The 24,433-nt window shown below is 36.3% G+C and overlaps 1 protein-coding gene across 2 annotated transcripts in view; it reads right to left on the bottom strand.

The window, feature by feature from the left end:
- Positions 1–1,551: 1,551 nt before the first annotated feature.
- The window catches only part of LOC123563304 (protein sidekick-1-like), an 89,970-nt gene continuing 67,088 nt past the window's right edge, over positions 1,552–24,433 (bottom strand). For both annotated transcript variants that reach the window (XM_053530799.1, XM_053530794.1), the window contains exons 32-43: positions 17,861–17,931; positions 16,261–16,486; positions 14,209–14,324; positions 13,363–13,543; positions 12,534–12,668; positions 10,549–10,710; positions 10,108–10,239; positions 9,430–9,606; positions 6,272–6,502; positions 5,526–5,718; positions 3,032–3,236; positions 1,552–2,086 (exon numbers count right to left, since the gene is read on the bottom strand). In XM_053530799.1, coding sequence (XP_053386774.1) covers positions 1,760–2,086; positions 3,032–3,236; positions 5,526–5,718; positions 6,272–6,502; positions 9,430–9,606; positions 10,108–10,239; positions 10,549–10,710; positions 12,534–12,668; positions 13,363–13,543; positions 14,209–14,324; positions 16,261–16,486; positions 17,861–17,931 — 2,156 coding nt within the window. In that variant the 3' untranslated portion in view covers positions 1,552–1,759. The remainder of the gene's footprint in view (positions 2,087–3,031; positions 3,237–5,525; positions 5,719–6,271; positions 6,503–9,429; positions 9,607–10,107; positions 10,240–10,548; positions 10,711–12,533; positions 12,669–13,362; positions 13,544–14,208; positions 14,325–16,260; positions 16,487–17,860; positions 17,932–24,433) is intronic.

Genomic DNA, 24,433 nt, shown 5'->3' on the forward strand with positions numbered 1-24,433 from the left:
AAACTTTAAAAACCCATATAAAACATAACATACACGTGACATATTAATCCGTGTTCGTTCATATAGTGGCATTGATGACCGAAGGCATTAAATTGTATCATATCAAAGCCATCTTATATGCTTCAGTAAATTTTATGATCCGCTCTAATTAGGGAATCTCGAAAGGATTTCCTGTTCTGATAACCTAGGTGACATATGTTTTATCATGTCATTTTGCATAAAAGTTATGTAATGATTTCCGGTAGATCACTTAAAACAGCAACTTCAGGGACATGGAGCCGCTCGATACCCACATGTCATTAAAGTCGGAGAAAAATAAATACTATTATTATATATATATTATTTGAAGTTGTAAAAAATAGATATATGATAACAAATGACATCTTAAAATGTAAAGTACAAGTTTTATATGTGTATGATGTGTGGAATTAGATTGAAATGCTTGTTCTTTTCTGACGAAAATGAGAGTAAAGCAGGCTTTTCAGGTAAGATAAAATATACATGTCTTTAATCGAAGCATATATACAGTAGAATAAATTACTTGACTGAAATCATCTTTACAGTGGCAAAACATTTCGTAATATAATGAAAATATTATGTATGTTTCCTTAAAAGTAATAATTCAATCTTAAACTTTATAAATATCTTCCTTTGTAACATGTATTTTGATTGGCTAATTTATTTAAAAGTGTAACTCAAGCGAGCGATACGCGCTAAGCGTATAAATTTGTACGCTAAGCGTATATTTTACCCGGTAAACGCGTAAAAATACACGGTGAGCGTGTACATTTATAGATCTGCCGATTGAAATACACGGTAAGCGTGTAAATTTACACGGTAAGCGTATAAATTTACGCGCTAACCGTGTATTATGGTATCGCTCGAGCGATTTCAGACTTTTGACCCAAACGGTACGTCATACCGAACCGCTCATACGGGGTACCGGCGGCGACTATAAATAAACTAACAAACAAACCGCGAAACTAATCATTTTGCTGTTAGGACGGGATGTGTGAGAAGATGGGGTATGGAGGTGGTTGTGTGTGTGAGTGCTTAAGACAGGTGTAGAGATAACAGATAAACAAATCTGTCATTATTGTATGGTACTAATTTACTTAGAGAGAAGCTGACAGAAGATGACCATGAGAAGATCTTTAGCTTCAACACGTGACAAATAGTGCAATGAAGAAACGATTGTCTTTTTACTTTTCCGATATTGATCGGAAAAGTAAAAAGACAATCGTTTCTTCATTGGAATACCGGGGCAAAAAGCCGACGCCTTGAACAATATTGATAGTCACCCAAGAAATATTTCTGCCAAACGAATTTCAAATAACAGACCTACTGATTTTTTCGTTCTTTAAGCCAAGCGGATTCTGAAAAAAAATCTTTAGCATTCCAAGTATATACATATAAGGAAATGTGACAGCGTTCCATAGGGCTCATGTAAAGTGGCAAATTTTAATGATTTGGATAAACTTGGTAGGGAGAAACCCAAAGTTTCATAAACAATGCTGTAAAATGTCAGAAAGAAATAAATATAAGACGAAGTAAAAATTCATGTGTTCTATTAAGGTTTTCATTATTGTCAGAACCATATTTTCTTTAATACAAGTAATTTGCACCAACGTAAACCTACTCATTATATATCAGCGGCTTCCTACAGTTACGGTTGAGAAGAGTTTCTAACATGTCTGTACTTTCAGTAATTTCGACTAAGGCCGATTATTTGTTTTCCGGCAGGTTTAAAGTGCGAATGTTACTCATACGTACAGGTCTTTCCGTCAGCGTTAAGTACTCCACGTGTACACTGACAGAATGCCTGGCCAGTGACATCAGTGTAACATTTATCTTGACAACCATAATTATCCCCATAGCATTCGTTGATCATGCAGTTTTCACTTTCCTCGGCAACTGCGATGATTCCCATTGGTTGCTGCTTCATATCGTTACGAATTTGCACCATACCGGATCCGTCATATTTATTGGCCTTCATCACTGATTTCCCATACCAGTCCGTCCAGAATAGATAGTTGTCGTATACAGTGAGACCAAATGAATGATGTGGTTCATAGTTTATAATCACCTAAAAATAAAATATAGAACTTATTCAATGAGAAGCGATCGGATTTAGGATGTTAGACCTTATTTCGTCTATCATTCAGGCACAGTATTTACGATGATCATTACCACCGGGATGTTTTCTTTCAGCTTTAAACTTAAACAGTACCGTCATGACCTCTTTTGCTGCTTTACAAGTTTTTTTTTTTAATCTTTCGTCGATGTCTATCTATTCGTTTCTTGTATTAAATAAAAATCACACAAACTTGTTTATGGAGGAATTTGTATTTGTTTGTTTGTGCAGGGCATAGCGCCGTTTTTCAGCAGTATTTCAGTTATACAATGGCGGGCGGTTCATCTAACCACTAACCCTGGAATCAGGATCAGTATTAACCTGTTCTCCGCAAGTACTAGTAACTGCCAACGGCTCCACACGATTCAGAGGTCGAGGACGAAGCGACTCCTAACAAAATATCAATTCTAAAATGCTTGTCTCTGTTAAAACACTCTTTCAGTACTGTAGAATGACGTCACGTTAACGTGCGCTGACGTCAACGTTTTTGTTGCGACAGAAAAAGAGCGCTTCTATATTCTGTATACTGTTTTAGATTAAGGGCATATTAGAATCGAAATAATTAATAGCAAAACCGTGTTTTAACACTATACACTCAGGCGGTAATACGTCGCACAAATAATTTTACTCGGGCTGCGCCCTAGTGAAATTATTGCGCCCGACGTATAACCGCCCATCGTGCATAAGTAGTGTTAAAAAACTCTTTTGCTATAAATGATTTCTTAATTATCAAATCGTTACGTATAATATGCGCTTCGACGTGGATCGAGGTCACAACCCCGCGACCAATAGATCTGCGATGTCCCTATTGAGCTAAACGATTAAGAAACAGTCCTCTTATCATCTAACATTATTTCTGAATGGAATCAATATTAGAGAAATAGATCTAGTGCTTACGACTCTATTTGATCCATCCATGTCACACCTCTCAATCTTGTCAAGCCCTGCGTCTGACCAGTACAACTTCTTCGCTTTATGATCAATTGTGAGACCATTTGGAAAGCGAATGTTCTTTGTAATAATAGCCTCCACATCTTCGCCTATTAGGTTCATGCGCTGAATCTTTGGCTCCTCATTATTCCAATTGGTCCAGTAAACTAATCTGAAAATATATAAATACAAGAACTGATTTATTGTAAAGAAGTAATTCCACATTCATACATCACGTAGAGAAAATCTGGGAAATGCAATGGCCTTCTATAATTGTTTTATAGGTCTGTCTGAAGTGGCTTTCGGCAATGCTATGGACAGCTTATCTTAATTTGTTATATCGTAATAGGGTTATACCACTTCGTATTTGAGGAATGATAAACTACATGTATTACTCAGTTACTCATTCCTATACAATAAATAAATAACAATTCTAAGTCTGTTATATTCGAGATTTAGAGTTTATATGCGCCCGTTTGAAAAACGGGACCCATTATGGTTTCGTCCTTTACGGGTAGGTGGTGTGGCGGGCGTAAAAAATCGGTGTCTGCTACAGTGTTTTGCAACAAAACTACACTACACTTCGTGGGCTGAGTGCGAAACTATTGTAACTGTACATTAATAAAGAACAAGATACAATAGTTTCGCGCTCAGCCTTCGACTTACAGAAGTTTGTTTATCTATAAAATCTAGGCTAAGTTCGATAACCACCCATTTTATTATCTTAGATTAGTATCTCCAGAGATATGACCCTTGAATGAGTAAAAATTGCCAAAATATTTTTTCGCGACACCTAAATGAATTATGCCTCCCACGTGCAGTGGGGGACATACTGATTTAGTGCTGTCTATCTGTCTGTCTGTCTGTCTGTCTGTCCGTCTATCTGTCTTTCACAAAGTTAATTGACGCAACTCCTCCAACACAACTGGACAAATTTACACCAAACTTCACAGAAGTCATCATTGTAAAGCCTAGGTGTGCACATCATCGGTCGTCATTTATGGCCCTTGATTTGTCATATTTTACAGTGTTTACACTACTTGCTGTATACAGATAGGCTGAAATTAACATAGTTGTGCATATTATCATCATGTCCTGATTAAATGATTTTCAGAGGAGTCATGTCAAGTTATTTGATCTGCGATACTGCTCCATTACTACTGATTGAGTGAAACCAAACTTAACAGAAGTAACAATTACCAAGTCTTGTTGTGTATATTGTTTGAATGCAATGGTTAAGTGATTTTCGCTGAGTTATGGCCCTTAATTTGTGGCATTTCACAACTTCTGCATGGTAAGCGGTGGGAGACAAATTATACAGGATATGTTTACTGTAACATCTAGGTCAAGTTTGATAAGCAGTTAATTTGAATTAGTATCTTTACGTTATAGCTACTGAATTAATGAAAATTGCCAATTTGTAAGTCATATGATAGTAATTTATTTCCAAATCGGTCATTTCGACACGGAACTAATTTAACCTTTAGAACCAAGTGGTCTTCATTCAGAGGTACATGTACTGGATCAACATATCTGCCAACTTATCATTGTCAGAATTATTTGTATATCTGACACATTGAAAACACATACGCACAGATGGTGATTGCCTCCTTTTTCATGCTATCATTGCTATAATTATTGTTGAATTGCTGTTAATCATAGGATTTAGGTCATTTGTGGCTGGTTGATAGCTGGATTCCAGCATCACGCATTTTGTCAAAGGGAACCAGATATTTGTCAGAGCAAGTACTTGTTGTAAAATACTAAGTATAATTTTGTACCAATCAGATACAAGTTCTATAAATAGCACCAATAGTTTGTCGGCCAGTGTAAGATATAGTCACTTTAGCGATTGGACCAAATTCATTGTTCAAGATACTAAAGGCGTAGGCATTTCCCATGTAACTCTTCCCATGTAACTCGTATCCTGACAATCAAACCTTGTCGTGAGGAGATAATAACATATTACGGTATAAACGAACATTAAACATTTTCATTTCTTTCGTAATTTATTTCTTTACACCTTGAACCAAGAAACTTTCCGCAAATATTTCTAGTGAAATTTGTTTTACTGGGTCAGTGTGTTCAAAGACAAAAAACACAAATAAATGGAAACTTAAAAATTACAGGTTTGCAATGTAATGTAATTTGCAATTACGGGTGTAAAGTATGACATTCTGACACTTTTGTTAAATACATTACATTTTAGGAGTCAGAAATCGTCTGTTCATCTGCCTTACAACACTTTTACGATCTATGATGTGAAAAGACGTCTAAAAGAAATTAGATAGAATAAAGTAATAACAGATTAACTTTATGTGTATTCTGCAAGTGCTAGAACATAGTAACTTTAAAGTCAATGAAAACTACAACTTCATCATATTTGACCAAAGTTTCTAAGCAAATCCTTATTCTGCATCATGATATTTTTTCATAACGAATTAAGATATTTTGTACTTACTTCAAGCAACTATCAACAGCTATTGCTCTAGGATGATCTTCTTCCGACAGTTGTATAAGAATTTCAGGTTTACTTATCTTGTTATTCAACGCATCGTTTACGTTGATTTTGCTAACAGTTGAGTTGGTATAACTTGTCATGTAGATGTCGCCACTCAGTCTTTCATATGCTAAGCCTTCTATTGCTCCTACATCTGAAATTATTGTTAATTTTCTCACAATAAAGGAGAAAAAGCAAAAGCTATTTGTAAAAAGCAAGGATAAATATCCAACATGGAAAGCCACGTTACAACACGTTGGTTTGACCAGAAAATGAAATTTGTAAATTGTAAAAAAGATCCCTTGAAAGCATAGAATGTAACCAAGCAGAATAATAACAAACTCGGTTTCATTGGGTCTGTTCATGAGAGGAAATGAAATGTGCAACACCTCTCACGCCCTTAGCACCGGCTTAAGCAGAACTCTATTACATCGGTATTGAATGGACTTCATGATACCAAATGACTAGAAAATATAACAACACTGAATCGAAAGTACGGGGAGACTTTTTACAGCCGCCACACGGCACTTAAAGATTGCTGTTGTGATAGTTAATAAATCCCATTAGAAGATCAGGCAGTCGAGTAACTAAAGTGTGCATTAACGTTCACGTCTGACCAATACTAAATTTGAATTACATTTGTAAGCATAAATTGTTTAGATTTTAAAGACAGTTAGAGACTTAAAGTAACATACAGTTAAACATACCTTCAACAACTACTCGAATATTCGTTCCATCGAAGGACACGGCTTGAATTTCCCCTCTTATTATTTCACTGTAGAAAATTGTCTCATTCTCATAGTCAAACGTAAGGGCTACCACCCTGCGCAGGAAAGTCGTATTCCGTAATGTAAACATCGAAGCATTGAAATTCTTATCACCTAGATGAATACTCTCCAAAAGGAAAGTGTGCGAGAATACGAGGAATCTTTTGCTATCTAAAAATAAAATAAAACACAATTTCAGTTTCTGATATATATTTGAGCTATTAGTATAGGTGGATGGTCCGGCGTTCGTCGTCCACCTTTTCACTTAAACATCTTCCCCTCTGAAACTATCAATACCAAAATAACACCACATTTGGCCTGTAGCATCCCGGCGAAGTCCCCTATCACGTTTGTTCAAATAGGGGCACTTAGCCCACTTTTAGGGCCTCTATAGCCGAAAATAGAAATACCTTTTAATCGCTTGATAGATCTTCATCAAACTTTGTCTGTAGCATAATTTTAACGTCCTCTCCCAAATTTGTTCAAATGGGGTCATTTGACCCCTTTTAGGGACCGCTATAGCTAAAAGTAGAAATACCTTTAAACATTTTCTTATCTTCATTATACTTAGTCTGTAGCATCATATGGTCCTCTCCCAAATTTGTTGAAATGGGGGCACTTGGCCCCTTTTAGGGGCCGCTAGAGTTTAAGATAGAATACATTTAAAAGTCTTCTCACGAACCGCTTGATGGATCTGCATGAAACTTTGTAGCATAATTATATGCTCATCTCCTAAATTTGTTCAAATGTGGGCATTTGGCCCCTTTTAGGGGCCGCTAGAGCAAAAACTAACTAAACTGTAATAATGCATATCGAATAAGGGAGAAAACTACTAAACAGTATACTGTTCCACTGAGTAAGAATTAATTCTCCTTATTAAGCATAAATTACACACTTCTATGTACAATGTATATGAAAAACTTCTTGTCTGAAACCGTAATGTCCTGAGCTTAGATATTAGGCACGTAGCCTCATGTAGTGATCCCAAAATATGCCCATGTGGTCAAATTGCCCCGCCTTGGGCTCACTGGTTTTACACAGAATTATATAAAAGAACATTTTTTTCAGATTTATTTTTTGTTTTGTTAAAGAATTTTGTTCAAACAAGCAACTTAATTAAGGTGAGCGATATAGGGCCGCCATGACCCTCTTGTTGATATCGTGCTTGAAATTAACGGCAGTATTGCTGGGTATATTTTTCCAAGATAACTAACAGTTTAGAATTTCTATTTGCGCTGTTCGTTACACAGTAAAAATAAAAGCATCACTTATATTACATTACTTTAAGACTTTATACCTGAATAATATTCAAGCTGAGAAGTCTTGAATATTTGTTGCCTTTTTTGTCCCAAAAACCAAGCTTTAACAAAACTGTATCTGAACGTAAGACTTTGATCTCTGTGGTGTCTGCACATTGTATCACAAGGACCAAACCTATATGCATTTTATACACCACCCGTGTCAATGCTTCGCGTTATGTTTAAAAACTGTTTAATGAAAAACTCTAAATATCTTACTCTGCGTAAAAATACTGACCCTTGCACAGACCCTAATTTTGGAATCAGGAACCGCGATCGGAACCGATATGTAACCACCAAGCGAATCAGGTGAGCGATATAGGGCCGCCATGACCCTCTCGTTGACCAATAGAACCATCGACCTTCCACAAGCCAGGTTATAGAACCACCGACCATCCGCAAGCCAGGTTATAGAACCATCGACCTTTTGCAAGCCAGGTTATAGAACCATCGAGCTTCCGCAAGCCAGGTTATAGAACCATCGACCTTCCGCAAGCCAGGTTATAGAACCATCGACCTTCCGCAAGCCAGGTTATAGAACCACCGACCTTCCGCAAGCCAGGTTATAGAACCATCGACCTTCCGCAAGCCAGGTTATAGAACCATCGACCTTCCGCAAGCCAGGTTATAGAACCATCGACCTTCCGCAAGCCAGGTTATAGAACCATCGACCTTCCGCAAGCCAGGTTATAGAACCATCATCCTTCCGCAAGCCAGGTTATAGAACCATCGACCTTCCGCAAGCCAGGTTATAGAACCACCGACCTTCCGCAAGCCAGGTTATAGAACCACCGACCTTCCGCAAGCCAGGTTATAGAACCATCGACCTTTCGCAAGCCAGGTTATAGAACCATCGACCTTCCGTAAGCTAGGTTATAAAACCACCGACCATCCGCAAGCCAGGTTATAGAACCATCGACCTTCCGCAAGCCAGGTTATAAAACCATCGACCTTCCGCAAGCCAGCTTGATGCCTCTTCACATGAAAGAGTTCTTCACCCCAAGCGAGGTTCGAACCTAAAGCGGTGAGGTGCAAGTGATTCGAATTCAGTGACCTTAACCAATCGGCCATGAGACCTCTGCACATCATTTTGAAGCTCATAAACATCTATAAGCAGCGGAAAGTAATCCCAACACGAGGCTGGAAAAAATCAAAATATGTACAATTCAATAAAACCATTTTAGATTGTGACCAAGACATAAAATGTAAATATAAAGCATTTCAAAAATCTTAAGATCACAAGAAATCACCTTTGATTCTTTAGTTTATGCAATCTAATAGTAAAGGTGGGAACCCACAGGTCGCCCAACACGAAAAAAAAAATAATGTTGCAGGCTCACTTTGACTGAGCCGCTTCATGAACGGTAGTGGAAATGCAAGCTACCGTCCACGACCTCTACTCACCGGTTGAGTAGAACTCAACATTTACACATGTTATTAGTACCAGAATATAATTTAGAGACATCCGCAGATGTATTACGGCGGTGCACATGAAACCTTCGGTAATACATTTGATACACAGAGTGCAATTCAATGAAAAGCGGCGTATGGTCCCCATTTAAAATAATGGCTTCGCCCTAAATGAGAAACCAATGAACAGAACTAAAACAAACTAGAATTTAGAGAGGGAATTTGATGTTATGGGACCTATATATCACAGAAACTGCCAAAAGACAAAATTAAAAAGCAAGCACCATATCCAAAAAGGATGATTTAACTTGTAAAACTTGTTTTAAGCCTTGACATATTTATGTAATACATTCTTTATTTTTAAAACCAATACGTTTTGAAACTACTTACCAGTAGCTGTAGCGGGTGTCCTGAAAGCCCGTGAAGGGGCACTGTAAGGGCTCATACCACACGGGTTCAATGCAATCACTCGTAATATGTACTCGGTATTTGGTTTAAACTGTGACAAGTTTATTTCTGCTTGTGTCTCATAACCGAACTGTTTTACATGTTTCCAATGACTGGAATCTATAACATAATTTTACTTTTTCTCGTCTGCTAATAAAATCAGAATATTTATAAGTCGTCAAAACATAAAACAGTACTTGTCGACAACAGAATAAGAAAGTTAAGCTTTTGATTTCTTTTTTAATAATACAGTCGGAAGATAATAACTTTAAAGAATAAACAGATGCATTTTAGTTTATACTTTATGAAGAATATGAGACTATGAAAATGTATATCAAATACTCTTAGCAAGGTTTTGTTGGAACAACTGCTTGTTTGATACGATTGGTTCGCATTATTTTTCTAAAATGGTACGAACTCGTTAATTTTGGTTTCAATGAGTGCTAAGCGTTTGATTTTACTCGAACAGAATAGATATCTACAAAAGATATTTTATCATTATTCAAGGGCATAATAAATTCCGTTTAGAAATTAAGAGGTTAGAAATGACTCTTCGATAGTATTAAGCCACTGACTGTCTAGTATACAAAAATTGAATGGTATTCAATATTTTGCACTTACAAGCTTGTTTAGCTTGAATTAAATGTCCATATATGGGCATTTGTCCTTGTGAACCCGACTTCCATTCGAGCATTAGCTTTTGTTCATTTGTTTCCATATTGATTTTCAGTTGATCTGGGGCCTCCGGTGAACCTAGATTAACAATGATCCAAAAATTAGCTAACAATGTTTGATTTAATTGTAACCTACATAAAATGTATTAGACTGCTATATGTATTAAAGTAAAAACCTAACATGTTTGAGATTTATCCAGCTAGAAGCAATTGTTTGCCACATTCTACTAATAAAGTTCCACAGCATTTTAATACATTTCTAAAATATATAGGAACAATTACTTACAAGAAAAGATAAGATAACTTACTAGTTTACTGTTCATCATATTATTTGTGTATTATTTTTTCAAGCAAATATATTTTGGCCACTCAACAAAACTATTTTTACCTGGTTGTGGACCTACTGTAACACTCCGTTCTATTTTTCCTCCATGCCCAATGGCTGTACTTGCCGACAAACTAAATAAGTAGGTCACATTTTCTTGTAAATCTTTGATATTGAGTTGACACAAGTCGCCAGAAAGATCGAACTTTACTGCTTTACTATCCGCTATTGTTGAAGAAAATTTCGTTAGTATGCAAAAAGATAAACTGAACAATTATCTGCCAACCGTATATAACCAATGACTCATGAAACAGTATTAAAGTGGCATTTTCTATTTTTTCAGTTGTGAAAGCTGGTATCAAACATAACAACTTCATCGATTTCTTTTTTCGAGAACTTTATGTAACGGACTAATTGTGATTTCTTTTCCTTTCCGTTATTTTTTTGGCACATGCCGGTGTAATGAAGTATTTCGACCCCCATAGAATAATGACCCCCGGTCATTATTCCATAGAAAAAGTGACTCCACGGTCATAGTATTATGACCTCCAGATCATAGTACTATGACTCCCCCATGTGAAGAAAACTGAACCTCACGAAGAATATTGACACCCATAAAAAAAACGGTTCCCGGTCATTTGGTCAAATTTAGTGATAACTCATGTATCTAAGGCCTAATTGCTGCAATTTATGACCCCACTCGGGGGAGGGGGCAAATAGATTTGCCCTTGTCCGTCCGTCCTTCCGTTTGACCATTAGCCCCAGATACCATCACTTGACACAGAAATCAGAGCATTCCGCAACAGGAAAAGGGATTCTATTTCTAGACGCTGTATCTTGGTGTATACACTTTTTATCAGGAAAATAACAATTCACAATACGTTCACAAAACACACAGTGTCAATAATCCCTGCAAACTTCGGTATGAAGTAATTCTTCAGAAGAAAACTGCACAAGAAACTGCTAGCATAGAACTTAGTATTAATAGAAATTGCAATACTTAGCAGTGGCAGTAAAGTACGGTAGCGGCAACAATAGAAAGTAGTAGTAGTAGTAGTGGCAGTGGTAGTGGCAGTTGCAGCAGCAGCAGCAGCAGCAGCAGCAGCAGCAGCAGCAGCAGCAGAGGAATAAGTGACAGCAACAACAGCAACAGGAGAAGAAGAGGTAGATGTACAAGACGTATTAGTGGAAGCAGGTATAGTAGTATCAGTAGTAGCAGTTGTAGTAGTAGTAGTAGTAGAAGTAGTAGTAGAAGAAGAAGTACATGTAGTAATAGCAATAGAAGTAGCGGCACTAGTAGTAGTAGTACAATCAAAATGTTAACTATTGGCAATGGAGGGTATTAGAGTTGTAGATCTAGTAAATGTGTCCGTTAGTTTTGGTGGGGATCACTTTTTAATAGATATTATCGTCGAAAGTCTTTTTAGGAGCCGGTGTTTTACACGGAAAGAGTAACTTTTTTAAATGGAATAATGTCCGGGAACCGATATTGTATGAGAGTTCGAATGTAGTAATTTCGGCAGTGAGTATTTGCATGGAAGGAGTAATTTTTTCTATAGAATAATAACCGGGGTCGTTATTCTATGAGATTCGAATGGAGTCATCTTTAGGGAGTCAGTATTTTACTGGGAGGGGTCAGTTTTTCTATAGAATAATGACCGGGGGTCGTTATTCTATAGAGTTTTCAAAGGGAGTGAGTTTTTTATAAGGGGAGTCAATATTTTACAGGAAAGGAGTCACATTTTCTATAGAATAATGACTGGGGGTCCTTATTCTAAAAATTAAGTATGGGGGTCGAAATACTTCATTAGACCGGCATCAAGGCAGACATTTAACAAAAAACAACAACAAGGACAAAAGTCATAAAGAAAAGGAAATGCCACATCCAAACAATCTAGTCGTCTATACTTAAGCTGTATGCTATCTTACATAAAAATGTCCATCCTTAATTATGTTCGAACCTACTGCAGTGAGTGGCAAGTGACGCTAAGTCAGAATTTTAATCACATTGTATCATTGCGAAGTATAGTTAAAACCTATGTGCATACTGGTAGTGTTTTGTTTTACATAGGAAAGTTCATAGCTGATAATTTTGCCATTAGACTTAACAGGCGCCTCCCAGTGGACATCAAGTGATAAATATGTCACGTTCCAGAACTCCAGTGAGGCCGGCTTTCCTGGCACTGAAATTAAGAGCAATTTATGTAATATTACAAGCATTTCAACTGCACAAAGATTTACAAACAATTTCTCAAAATATTATTAATCATTCTGGCATAGCTTCGATCGATGCTGTACAAAACAGACTCGTTCATAAAAGTTGACTTATATCTGAAAAATTCGCCACCACAATATACCAGACCAAGTATGGGAAAGACCCTAAAAGCACAGGCGAGTGTACATATTTGACAACAAATTTAATGTGGATGCAGCTTTGTATACACACTCGGATAGAAGTACACGTCAGAATGGGATTAACATTTGAATAGGTACTCAATTCCTATCATGATGTCTTACAGTTTAGTCTTTTTAACCGATTAGCGCTAGAGATACTCATTAATCAGCCAACCAAAGTGCTTTAAACTTTCTTAGATATACAGTCTTTAAAATATCTGAGCTCCGACATAAGAAAACCAATATGGTGGCTTTGCGACCGGCATGGATCCAGACCAGCCTGAGCATCCGCGCAGTCTGGTCAAGATCCATGCTGATCGCAAAGCTACTACGCTGGTTTTCTCATGGCACCACTCATCTGATAATATTTGGAACCGGATGAACGCAGAAAAGAATCAAAACGAAACAATGGAACAAGGTATTTGCATGCATATTTAAACGGAATTAGAGATCAAAGTACCGACAACTTATCAGTATACATACATCCCTCCAAAGTTTTCTCATATTTGACCGCACTCTTGGGTCCATTCCCAGTCAAGCTGATAGCCTGTACACTGATGGCATACTCTGTGTAGATATGAAGACCAGCAAGTATCACGGTCTGTTCACGCTTGGTAACCTGCTTCGCTGTACTATCTGGGTCTATGCTACGCCAGTACATTATCTGAAATGAAAAACAGAATATTTCATATCTTTCCTAATCACAAAAATGTTTGAGAATTCTCCTTGCCATGATCTGTCATTTAATTTATCTGTTTTATCACAACTTCTTTATATTTGCTGTTCAAATCATCAAAGTTACAATTATACCTAACAAAAGACAAAAGTGTCCAACCTTTGCTTGTGGGCCAGACTAAATTGCAACCTAGGCATTATCTGATTCTAAACTGTACTCTAAATCAACTTATCAGATACTTAAGTTTTGAGTTAAGAGACAGCTCTCCAAACTCAATTTCAAAACACTTCACCGCTTACTGATTGCGATACATTTAACTTTCAGTTTTGATAACATCAGATATTGAATTAATAACAATATACGAACTGTTGGTTGTTTCAGACTTACTCTAGCAAACAAGATGACCATGTTAGCATAAACATCTACGTTGTAACATAATTATAGCAAAACCCTATACAGTCTGACAACAACAACAACAACAAAAAGAGTGTTCATTTGCTTGAAGATGACTTGCCCGAGGAAACATGTGAATAGCATATCCACCATCTTGATCAAATCAATACGTAGTCACATGACTGGCAGATATTAAGTGCATAAACAGCAGTGTTCAAGTAAGATGTTTTATTTCCTTAACATTTTTTCAAACATTATACCCTGTATCCAGATATGCCTCCATTCTGTGTCTCTGGTGGTGGTGGTTGCCATGTGACCTGAATCGCTGTAGAATTCAAGGCTGTCGTCTCAATATTCACCGGAGCAACTGTTGGTGCTAAATTATACAACAATTCATTTTGATGTGGTTACATGATACCACTTAGACAACAAAACCAGCTACTACTGATCAAGTACATTTCATATCGCTTTTACTTTACTATTGGACAACAATTCTGGATTGCTTGGTTGAAAACTCAGACTTTTTTGGAGGCAAATTCTGTGAATACTTGCGATAATTAAACCATTTTGAATCTGCAATATTATTAGCACTATTTTTTTTGGAATTACACATATTTTATTTAAGTACACTGAAAGAACAACCAAAAGTACGTAAACAAGAGGACAAAATGGTCCTAGATTGCTCACCCGAGGAATAATATAGAATCTGGAATAATCTTTCTGAAAGTTTGACTGAAGAAACTGTTCTCTATTTTTTTCTGTATTTTTTTAAGAACATCCCCTAGAGGAATCATTCCGGCTGTTGCATTCTCAACATTTAACCTATGGATCTTAAAAAATCAATACTGATATCTACTCTATTTGGCCAATCACCCCCACAAGTTTGAAGGGCATAGGCTTAATGCTTTTCGACAAATGCTACGGAAACTGTTTTTAATAATTTAGACCCGAATGACCTTCACACATGAACTTGAAAAGCATTTAGGCCGATACACTCAAATTTCTTAAATATCCAGTTAAACATGCAGCCCTAATTGCATAAACAAAGTTTTTCTTTGAACTGACTAGGTGACATTGTTTTTGACCCAAAATGATTATTAATCGAACTTGACCTAGATTTCATCAAGAAAAACAATCTGATCAAATTTCATGAATATCTGGCGTAAAATGCAGCCCCTATTGAATACACAAGTTTTTTTTTAATTTGATCTAGTGACATAGTTTTTGGCCCTAATTGACCCATAATCGAACTTCACATAGACTTAATTGTGGCAATTATCTTGATCAGGTTTCATGAATATGCAGTGAAAATGCAGCCCCTATTGCACACATCAAGTTTTTCTTTGATTTGACAGAGTGACCTAACCTAGGTTTTGACCCCAGATGACCTCTGTTCAAACCTGACCTAGATTTGATCGAGACAAACAATCTGATCAATTTCCATGAATATCCAGTGAAAAATGCAGTCCATATTGCATACACAAGGTTTTCTTTGATTTGACCAGGTGACCTAGATTTTGACCCCAAATGACCCATATTAGAACATGAACTAGATTTTATCAAAAATATCAGAATGATCAAACTTTATGAATATCCAGTGTAAAATGCAGCCCCTATTGCAAACACAAGTTTTCTTTAGATTAACCAGGTAACCTAGTTTTTGTCCACAGATGGTCCATATTCAAACTTGACCTAGATTTCATCAAGAAAAACATTTTTATCAAATTCCACAAAATTCAGTGAAATATGCAGCCTCGATTGCACAGACAATGTTTTTCTTTGATTCGACCAGGTGACCTTTTCTTTTTTAACTCAGATGATCCATATTCGAAACTGACCTAGATTTCATCAAGACAAACATTCTGATCAAATTTCATGAAGATCAAGTGAAAAATGCAGCCCCTATTGCATACACAAGATGTTTTCTTTGATTTGACCTAGTGACCTAGTTTCTTCTCTCAGATAAACAATATTCAATATTGACCTGTAGTTCATCAAGACAATCATACTGATCAAATTTCACAAAGATCAAGTACAAAATGCAGCCTCTATTGCACACACAAGCTAAGTGTGAACAGACAGCAGACTACGGACATCAAGCTATCACAATAACTCACCTGAGAAATGCTCAGGTGAGCTAAAAGGTATTAACAAACATTACGTTGGTCACGGGTTCAAATATCGCTTCTTGCACTACGTCAGTACCTGTTCCGAAAATAAATAATGCTTGCGAGCTGTTAGAGTAAACCAATCTGCTTTTCAATGCGTATTTCAGTTGAAGGTTTGATTTAATACGTAAAAGAAAATCATACCTGTTTCCCCTACAAACACAGTTATTAGTGTACTAGCAGGACCTTCCCCTATCGTATTGAAAGCTTTCACAAGAAACTCATAGTCGACAAACTTGGTAAGATTTGGCAGTACTTTCTCAGTATTTACAACGGGCATCTTCACCGCCATGTAGTCGATATTCCCTGTCTGTCTATACATCAACACATAACCAAGCAAGTCTCCATTCCATGTGTTGGGTAAAGGTTGCTTAAATTACAAATTATATCATATATTGTACCAACGAGAATATTGTCGACGCAGTCAATTTGAATACTTAATGGAGTACACCCTCAGATAAGTATTATACTCATGCCTGAAATCAGTGTTAATATACTTTCTTTTCCATTTAGATCATTGAGACTATCCCATTTATAAGAGAAGTTTGCTCAAGGCAGTGCTAGGTGGGCGATTTCATTACAAATGATGAACACACCCAATCAAACCTTGTGTGCTATTAATTTGTTGGTCGTATTTTATGTTTCAAAAGGGTCATCTTATCTATTATAGTATAAAACCGAATGTACGATTTTATATATACGAGTTGAAGATGTTCTCCATAATATTTTTTCCAGCTATGTCTTACTTCTACATTGTCCAAAAGCAGTTTTAATGAAATATATATCAACATTCAATGTCGAGGTTACACTTCTAAATCAAATTTCAGACTCAAAAACATTTTCAAAAAAATTTCAAAATGTCCACCAAATTAAGTAACAACCATGATTAATACAGGAAATAATGTTTTTTGTTAAAAGAAAAGTCAGAGCTATCAGCAAAAGGCGATTAACACCTCCAGATGCCACTTTGATACAGGGAAAGTGAATTCCTGTGATAATGACATTTAACCTTCAAATAGGACCTTGACCTTGGATCTAGTGACCTGGGTTGTGCACAAAGCATGTGGTCATGGTGAGACTAACAATTGATACAAGTTTTATGAAAATCCATTAAGATATATGGGGCGGACAAAGATTTCAGCTATTTGATCGTTGTCTTCCAAGTGTGACATCTTAATGACTTTGGTTGTGCACTCTGCATGTCGTCTTGATGAGGTTAACTAATGCGAATTTAATGAAAAATATAAATTCATTCTAGAGATTTAGGAGATATTGAGGGGAAATAAATTTAAAATATCTGAGTTTTGTCCCCTAACATGACCTTGACCTTAGGCTACGTTTTATGTAATCTTCCCAGCAGTCTAGAAGATATAGAGAGAACAGAAGTTAAGCTATCTGAGATTTTACTTCCATGTATGACCTCTACCTAGTTGACCTTGGAAGTGCTTTCTGCAAATCGTCTTCGAAAAATTGCAATTGATGCTTGTTTTATGAAAATCTTCCCAGTGGTTTAGACAATATCGTGCGGACACCATGTTAAGCTATTTGGCCTTGAATTCCTGTAGTAATCAGCGATTTGGGTTGTGTGCTCTGTACGTTAACAACTGATGCTAGCTCTATGAAAGTGTTCTCAGCGGTTATGAAAATATTGAGCGAACAGACTGAACTGAGGGATTAATGGTCCCAGTTTCTATGTCTCATTTATTCCTTAACAGTTTCTATGGTAAGAGCTTGTAAAACATACCTCCCAAGCGACTTTTACTGATGTTGTAGAAATGCGGTCTACTTTTACGTTTCTTGGGGCTCCTTCTGGATCTAAAAGCATAGGCTACATCAGACTCGAACTAATATGTTTTTGCTTACAGAAAGATAAACTGAATTAAAAAAGAAGCAAAATGAGAAACAAAATATGTATGTACTGTCTTTTACAATAATAAATATCAAGTATTTGTTTAGCACTGGCCGAAATCGGGACCAAAAAACAAAAATTTGAAATCCAAAAAGGAGCTAAGTATGTCTAAATGGATTTATAACCGCATGCCTACATGGATTTAAACCGAATTCTTAACTGTTTACAAATGACCACGGAGAAGTGACAACGCCTTCTGGCAAATTGGAATAATGTGAAAACATTTAGGAGGGCCATCAAAAGGTCATAAATATTGTATTAAATAAGTTTAAAACTGGGTCAGCAGTTTCTAACAAGAAGACTTAAGATTCTCCTGTATACATACAATCTGATTAAAAGCTCGACCTTCTCGTACAAGAAGATCTAACGTAGGGTCGACCGTCAAAATAGTTCTTCCCATTGTGTTTTGAGCGCTATTCTGTTCGGGGAAAAGTTAAAAGAACTTAAACCTAAACAAATGGACGGTTTTCACGAAAAAGAACGTCGCTTAACTTTCAATGCGGTCGTCATAAGAAACATAAACGCATGTTTTTGGACTTCTACTTTCACTTTCAAAAAACTTCAAAGCAAGGCGTCGATTGGTTAGTGGAAAGGTCGCGAGAAGGTGACCTTCGACTTGTCGCTATCAGATCATCATGCGTAGCGTTATTGAGGAGATGATTTTAATCAGATTGGTATACTTATAGACTACAAGTGACCACGCATCTTCCGGGCATGTTTTTCCACGTATAGGAAAAGTTGGAATATTCTTGATCAAGGAACATTCAAGGAATATGGCCGTGAAATTACTTTAAAATGACACCAGTAGTTTCGAAGACGATGGATTTCGAATAGTTTTCTATCTTTACTCTGGTAGCCATTTTTTTCTGACGAAATCATTTAAAAAGTTGCTAAACTTGAACAGCATTTAAACCATGTATATTAAAGTTTGCAGTCAAAGTGGAAGTGGTGCACTAGAGTTATGTTTTCTTACACGTAGGATGAAGGAGATTATTATCCTTAGTTTATAATTGTACAAGTTTTAAAGTAATTTATTTATTAATTAAATCATTTATTAATTTATTAATTTATACAAACATTAAAGATAATCGAGGATGTATGATAAATTTTCATTTTGTTTGTATACAAAATAATAATAATAATACTTTACCATCTTTCAAATTCCCAGTTTGTCAATATTTAATTGTTGTTGTAATGCATAGTTTAGTCGATTTAACTAAATCACTTAAAACACCAAGCTTTCTTTCATTCAATAATAAGACAGTTTTCCAATGTAAGATATTTAATTTCTCATGTTTCCATTAATTGAAAACAAATTAATGTGATTGTCTATTATTATTTCACTTTGCATCAAATGGTCATTGTTATTATGAGAGCTAAGAGAAGTTATTGGTTTAGATTACAAGAAGATATGTTATGCAATGTAGAAAATGATCAGGGTAAGTTTTGGAAATCTATCGGGAAAGTTGGAGTTGCTTCTGATAAAGAAAAAATATTCCACTTGAAATTGTAAATGAAGATGTGTCATATGATTACAACCCTGATCATGTTTTGCAGCACTGGAAAAATGTTTTGAATCCTTGCATGCTGCTTTACCACATACAAATAATAGTGTTGAAAATTTTGATATAAATAGTATAACTATGGGTCCGATGATACGGACAGGTCAGACTTATACAGTAATATATCGATTCTTGTGGTTGATAAAACAGTCTCCAAGGCTGGAAAAAACAAAGCCTGTGGTATAGATGGTATTCCGTATGAAATATGAGCCGTGCCATGAGAAAACCAACATAGTGGGTTTGTGACCAGCATGGATCCAGACCAGCCTGCGCATTCGCGCAGTCTGGTCAGGGTCCATGCTGTTCGCTTTCAAAGCCTATAGCAATTAGAGAAACCGTTAGCGAGCAGCATGGATCCTGACCAGACTGCGCGGATGCGCAGGCTGGTCTGGATCCATGCTGGTCGCAAACCCACTATGTTGGTTTTCTTATGGCGCGGCTCATATATAAAAATAGGGTGGCTATTACAGTTCTACATAGACTTTTCAATGTGTGTTTTGAAACTGGTAAAATTCCAACCGACTGGGGGAAAGGTATGATAAACCCTATACCAAAATCAGGTTCTACAGATCCTAGAGATGGCATATAGGGGAATAACTCTAGCCCCAGCAATGTATAAGTTATACTGTTCGGTGTTAAATGATAGACTGTGTAAATGGTTAGAAAACAACGATCTATTATGTGATGAACAGAACGGCTTCAGAAAAGAGAGGGGAACAATAGATCAGGTGTCAACTTTAACATCCATAATTGAGTCTCGGCTTAAAAGGAAATCTGCCGCGTTTGTGGCTTATATAGATTTTAAAAAAGCATACGACACAATCGACCGCTCTCTTTTATGGAGACGTTTGGTTCATATGGGAGTCAATAATCGGATGCTAAAAGCTGTCGTCTCTATTTATGATAATGTTAGGTCATGTATTAAGCTAAATGGTTACGTGTCTGAATGGTTTGACGTTAAAATAGGTCTCCGTCAAGGTTGAATTTTATCACCTGTGTTGTTTAACTGTTTTATAAATGACCTAGCTGTACAAATTAATACTTCAGGTCTTGGAACTGACATTGGAGAGAATAAAAAGCTGTCAATTTTAATGTATGCTGATGATATAGTGTTACTTGCTGAAGATGAGACTTGTCTTCAAGCTATGCTCAGTATTTTAGGTCGGTGGTGTAAATCATATGAATGTAAATTTGTCTAAAAGTAATGTTATGCATTTTAGAACACTGTCTATGCCTAGGTCACAATATATTTTCAGATATAATGATAATGCAATTGAATACACAGATAAATATACATATCTGGGGATAACTTTAAATGAATATTTGGATTATAAGATAACAGCCAAGTTTGTGTCACAGGCAGCTGGCCGAGCTTTGGGACTCCTTATTGCTAAGTTTAAGAATATTGGGGGATGCCTTATCAAGTTTATACCAAATTATATGACTCACTGGTCTGGCCAGTAATCGCATATGGCGCCTCAATATGGGTACAAAAAGGTTTTCCTGCATCGACGCAGTACAGAACAGGGCTATGCGCTTTTTTCTGGGGACAGGAAGGTATACGCCAAACTCTGCTGTTGCTGGTGACATGGGCTGGGACTGTAAATTTGCCAAACAACTAAAGTGTGTTTTCAATGTATGGTGTAGATTGTCAAGTATGAATGATAATAGAACAAATAAGCTTGTTTTTAATTATTGTCAGAGAATCTCTGGCAGAAATTGTAAAAATTTTAATTTTAATGTTGTATAACTTCTCAGAAAATATCAATGTGCAGAATATACTGGTGTTGAAAATGTACATTTATATAAAAAAGCATTGTGAGATAAAGTTCAAAAACATGTCATGAATGAATATTTAGATCATTGGATAGAGTCCCTTCATACACTAAGTAGTACAAGTGGTACAGGTTCTAACAAATTAAGGACCTACAGAAATTTTAAATTTGTGCATGACACTGAAGAATATGTTAAAAATTTTAATGTCATATAAACACAGATCAGCGTTAGCAAAATTTTGTTGTGGTGTAGCGCCTATCAGATTGGAGACTGGACGTTATGAAAGGCTTTCGGTAAATGATAGGATATGTCCAGTTTGTAGTAATAGGGTAGAAAATGAGATACATGTAATACTACAATGTCCAGCATAGGATATTATCAGAAGTGAACTTTTTGGAAAAGCATCAGAGAGATTTGTAATCACTTCACAAATTTGTCAGACGAGCATAAGTTAAATTTTATCTTTTCAAATACTGATATTGTTAAAACTGCTGCAAAGTCCTGCTACCTTATATTAGAAGCTAGAACACAACTCCTATATCATAGTTAACAAAACAAAGTGCATTCATGATCTTTACCTTTTGAATGGGATATATTTGAATATTTGGCAGATTGATGTTGTAGTGTGTAAGGGAGATAAATAAGATTGGTATAATACTCCATTCAAGTAGTAAAAGATCATGATGGGTTTAGTGGTGAATGATATATGTGAAAAATATCAACAAAGCGAGAATTAACATTTTGTTATACTAACTCGATTAGATTACTGCAATGCTCTTTTGTACGGCGTGCCAAAATCAACAACAAGCAAACTGCAAAATGTCCAAAACACAGCTACACGTCTTATTACGAAAACAACCCGTTTTGAACATATAACACCAATCCTTAAAGATCTTCATTGGCTTCAAATACAAGATAGAATCAAATACAAAATTCTCATTCAAACATTCAAGGCCTTGCATGGACAGTCGCCGGTGTATATGAGACACTTACTGGAGGTGTACGTGCCAACTAGAAATCTGAGGTCAGCAAATGCAGCAACAACCCTTGTGCCACAAAAAAGTCGACTGGTTACCTACGGGGATAGAAGTTTCAGGGTTGCCGCCGCAAAACTATGGAACTCTCTTCCTGACGATCTCAGAAAGGATTCATCACTTAATTCATTCAAAAGAGCTCTCAAAACACACCTTTTCAAAATTTTCTACGACACATAGATACCAACTGTGACTGTTTCTACTCGTAATAAATATGCCATTGTTATTTTTGTAATACAGAACTACAGCAAGTCATTCGTCGCTGACGAAGATCTCTTAACTGTACAATTCATCATGTAATTAACTAAACTGACAATCCATCTTTTATTTCATCATGTAACATTTTAAGGATTATGACGTTCTATGTGTGTGTTTTTCGCAAGACTTGAGTTTCACTTGAAATGTGTGGTATTTCCATCTAATACAGTACATGAAGGCACCACTTATCGGGAGGTTGAACCACTATATGCAGCCCGTCTGGGCGTACCAGATGTTTAAAGCACTGGTATTGGCAATAGGGGTAAAACGACCTCAAGGGTGGGGGTGCGATCATGGCTGTTTGTTACAATAAGGCTGTAAATATTATCATTGTCCATTTATGATATTGTTTAATTGTAAAGCGCCTTTGAACGTATATTACATATGAAAAGGGCGCTCAACAAATCTGGTATAATAATAATAATAATGTGTAGTAATGTTGTATATATAAAAAGGTATATTTTAATCTAACGTTCGAGGGATACTTATCCCGATTGTAATACTGTTATACCCTTTTAAGTAAGTTTAGGTAATCATTGCTAGTCAATTCATCCCTAATCGGAACAGGGCTGATATTTGATGTCTTAAGACTTTTATTTTTAGCTCGACTATTCGAAGGATAGGGGAGCTATCCTACTCACCCCGGCGTGAGCGTTAGCGTGAGCGTCACACAAATGTTAAAGTTTGCGTACCACCCCAAATATTTTCAAAGTCCATTGAGATATAGCTTTCATATTTTGTATACTTCTTTACCATCATGACCCCAGTCTGTAAAAAAGAGGAGGCAACTCTGTCAAACATTTGACTGAATTATGGCCCCTTTTCGACTTAGAATAAATGTTAAAGTTTGCGTACCACCCCAAACATTTTAAAAGTCCTTTGAGATATGGCTTTTTTATTTTGCATACTGGTTTACCATCATGACCCCAGTCTGTAAAAAGGAGGAAGCAACTCTATCAAGCATTTTGACTGAATTATGGCCCCTTTTCGACTTGGAATAAATGTTAAAGTTTGCGTACCACCCCAATATTTTCAAAGTCCATTGAGATATTGCTTTCATATTTTGCATACTTGTTTACTATCATGACCCCAGTCTGTAAAAAGGAGGAGGGAACTCTATCAAGCATTTTGACTGAATTATGGCCCCTTTTCGACTTAGAATATGCTTATTGTAATGTTAAAGTTTTACTCATTGCTTATATTATATCAAGCACTGAGACTAGTCGAGCGCGTCTACTGAGAATATGCTTATTGTAATGTTAAATTTTTACTCATTTCTTATACTATCAAGCACTGAGAATAGTCGAGCGGGCTGTCCACTGACAGCTCTTGTTTTTTATAATGCATATTAGAGCCAGTTTTCGAAGTGAGCATTTTAAAAGTGTGTTTTTTACGGCCATCTTTAGTAATATAGAGACCGTACCATAGCTCTTCGCATACTTTGATTTTTCAAACTAAAGTGATTTTTACAAGTGCACCGGTTACGATAAAAATGTAAACAACGGACTCTGTCTATGAAACTTTGAAATGAATGAATGACAGTCGATCTTAGTCATAATACTGATTGACAATGAATGCTAATGACTCCATGTGTTGCAGAAAGGTATTTAGTTTGTAACTGTAATTTCCCATTAACTGAAATTCTCTCAAAACTGGTAAAATAATTACTTATATTTGGACAAATTTTATCGTCTGTGCCGTTCGGCAGCTGCAAAAAGAGCAAATATAAAATATTCAGTGTAAGTAATATTTCACTGGTACTGCCAGTTAGTAAGTTC

This window comes from Mercenaria mercenaria, chromosome 2 (genome assembly GCF_021730395.1).
Source record: "Mercenaria mercenaria strain notata chromosome 2, MADL_Memer_1, whole genome shotgun sequence".
Lineage (NCBI taxonomy): Eukaryota > Metazoa > Mollusca > Bivalvia > Venerida > Veneridae > Mercenaria > Mercenaria mercenaria.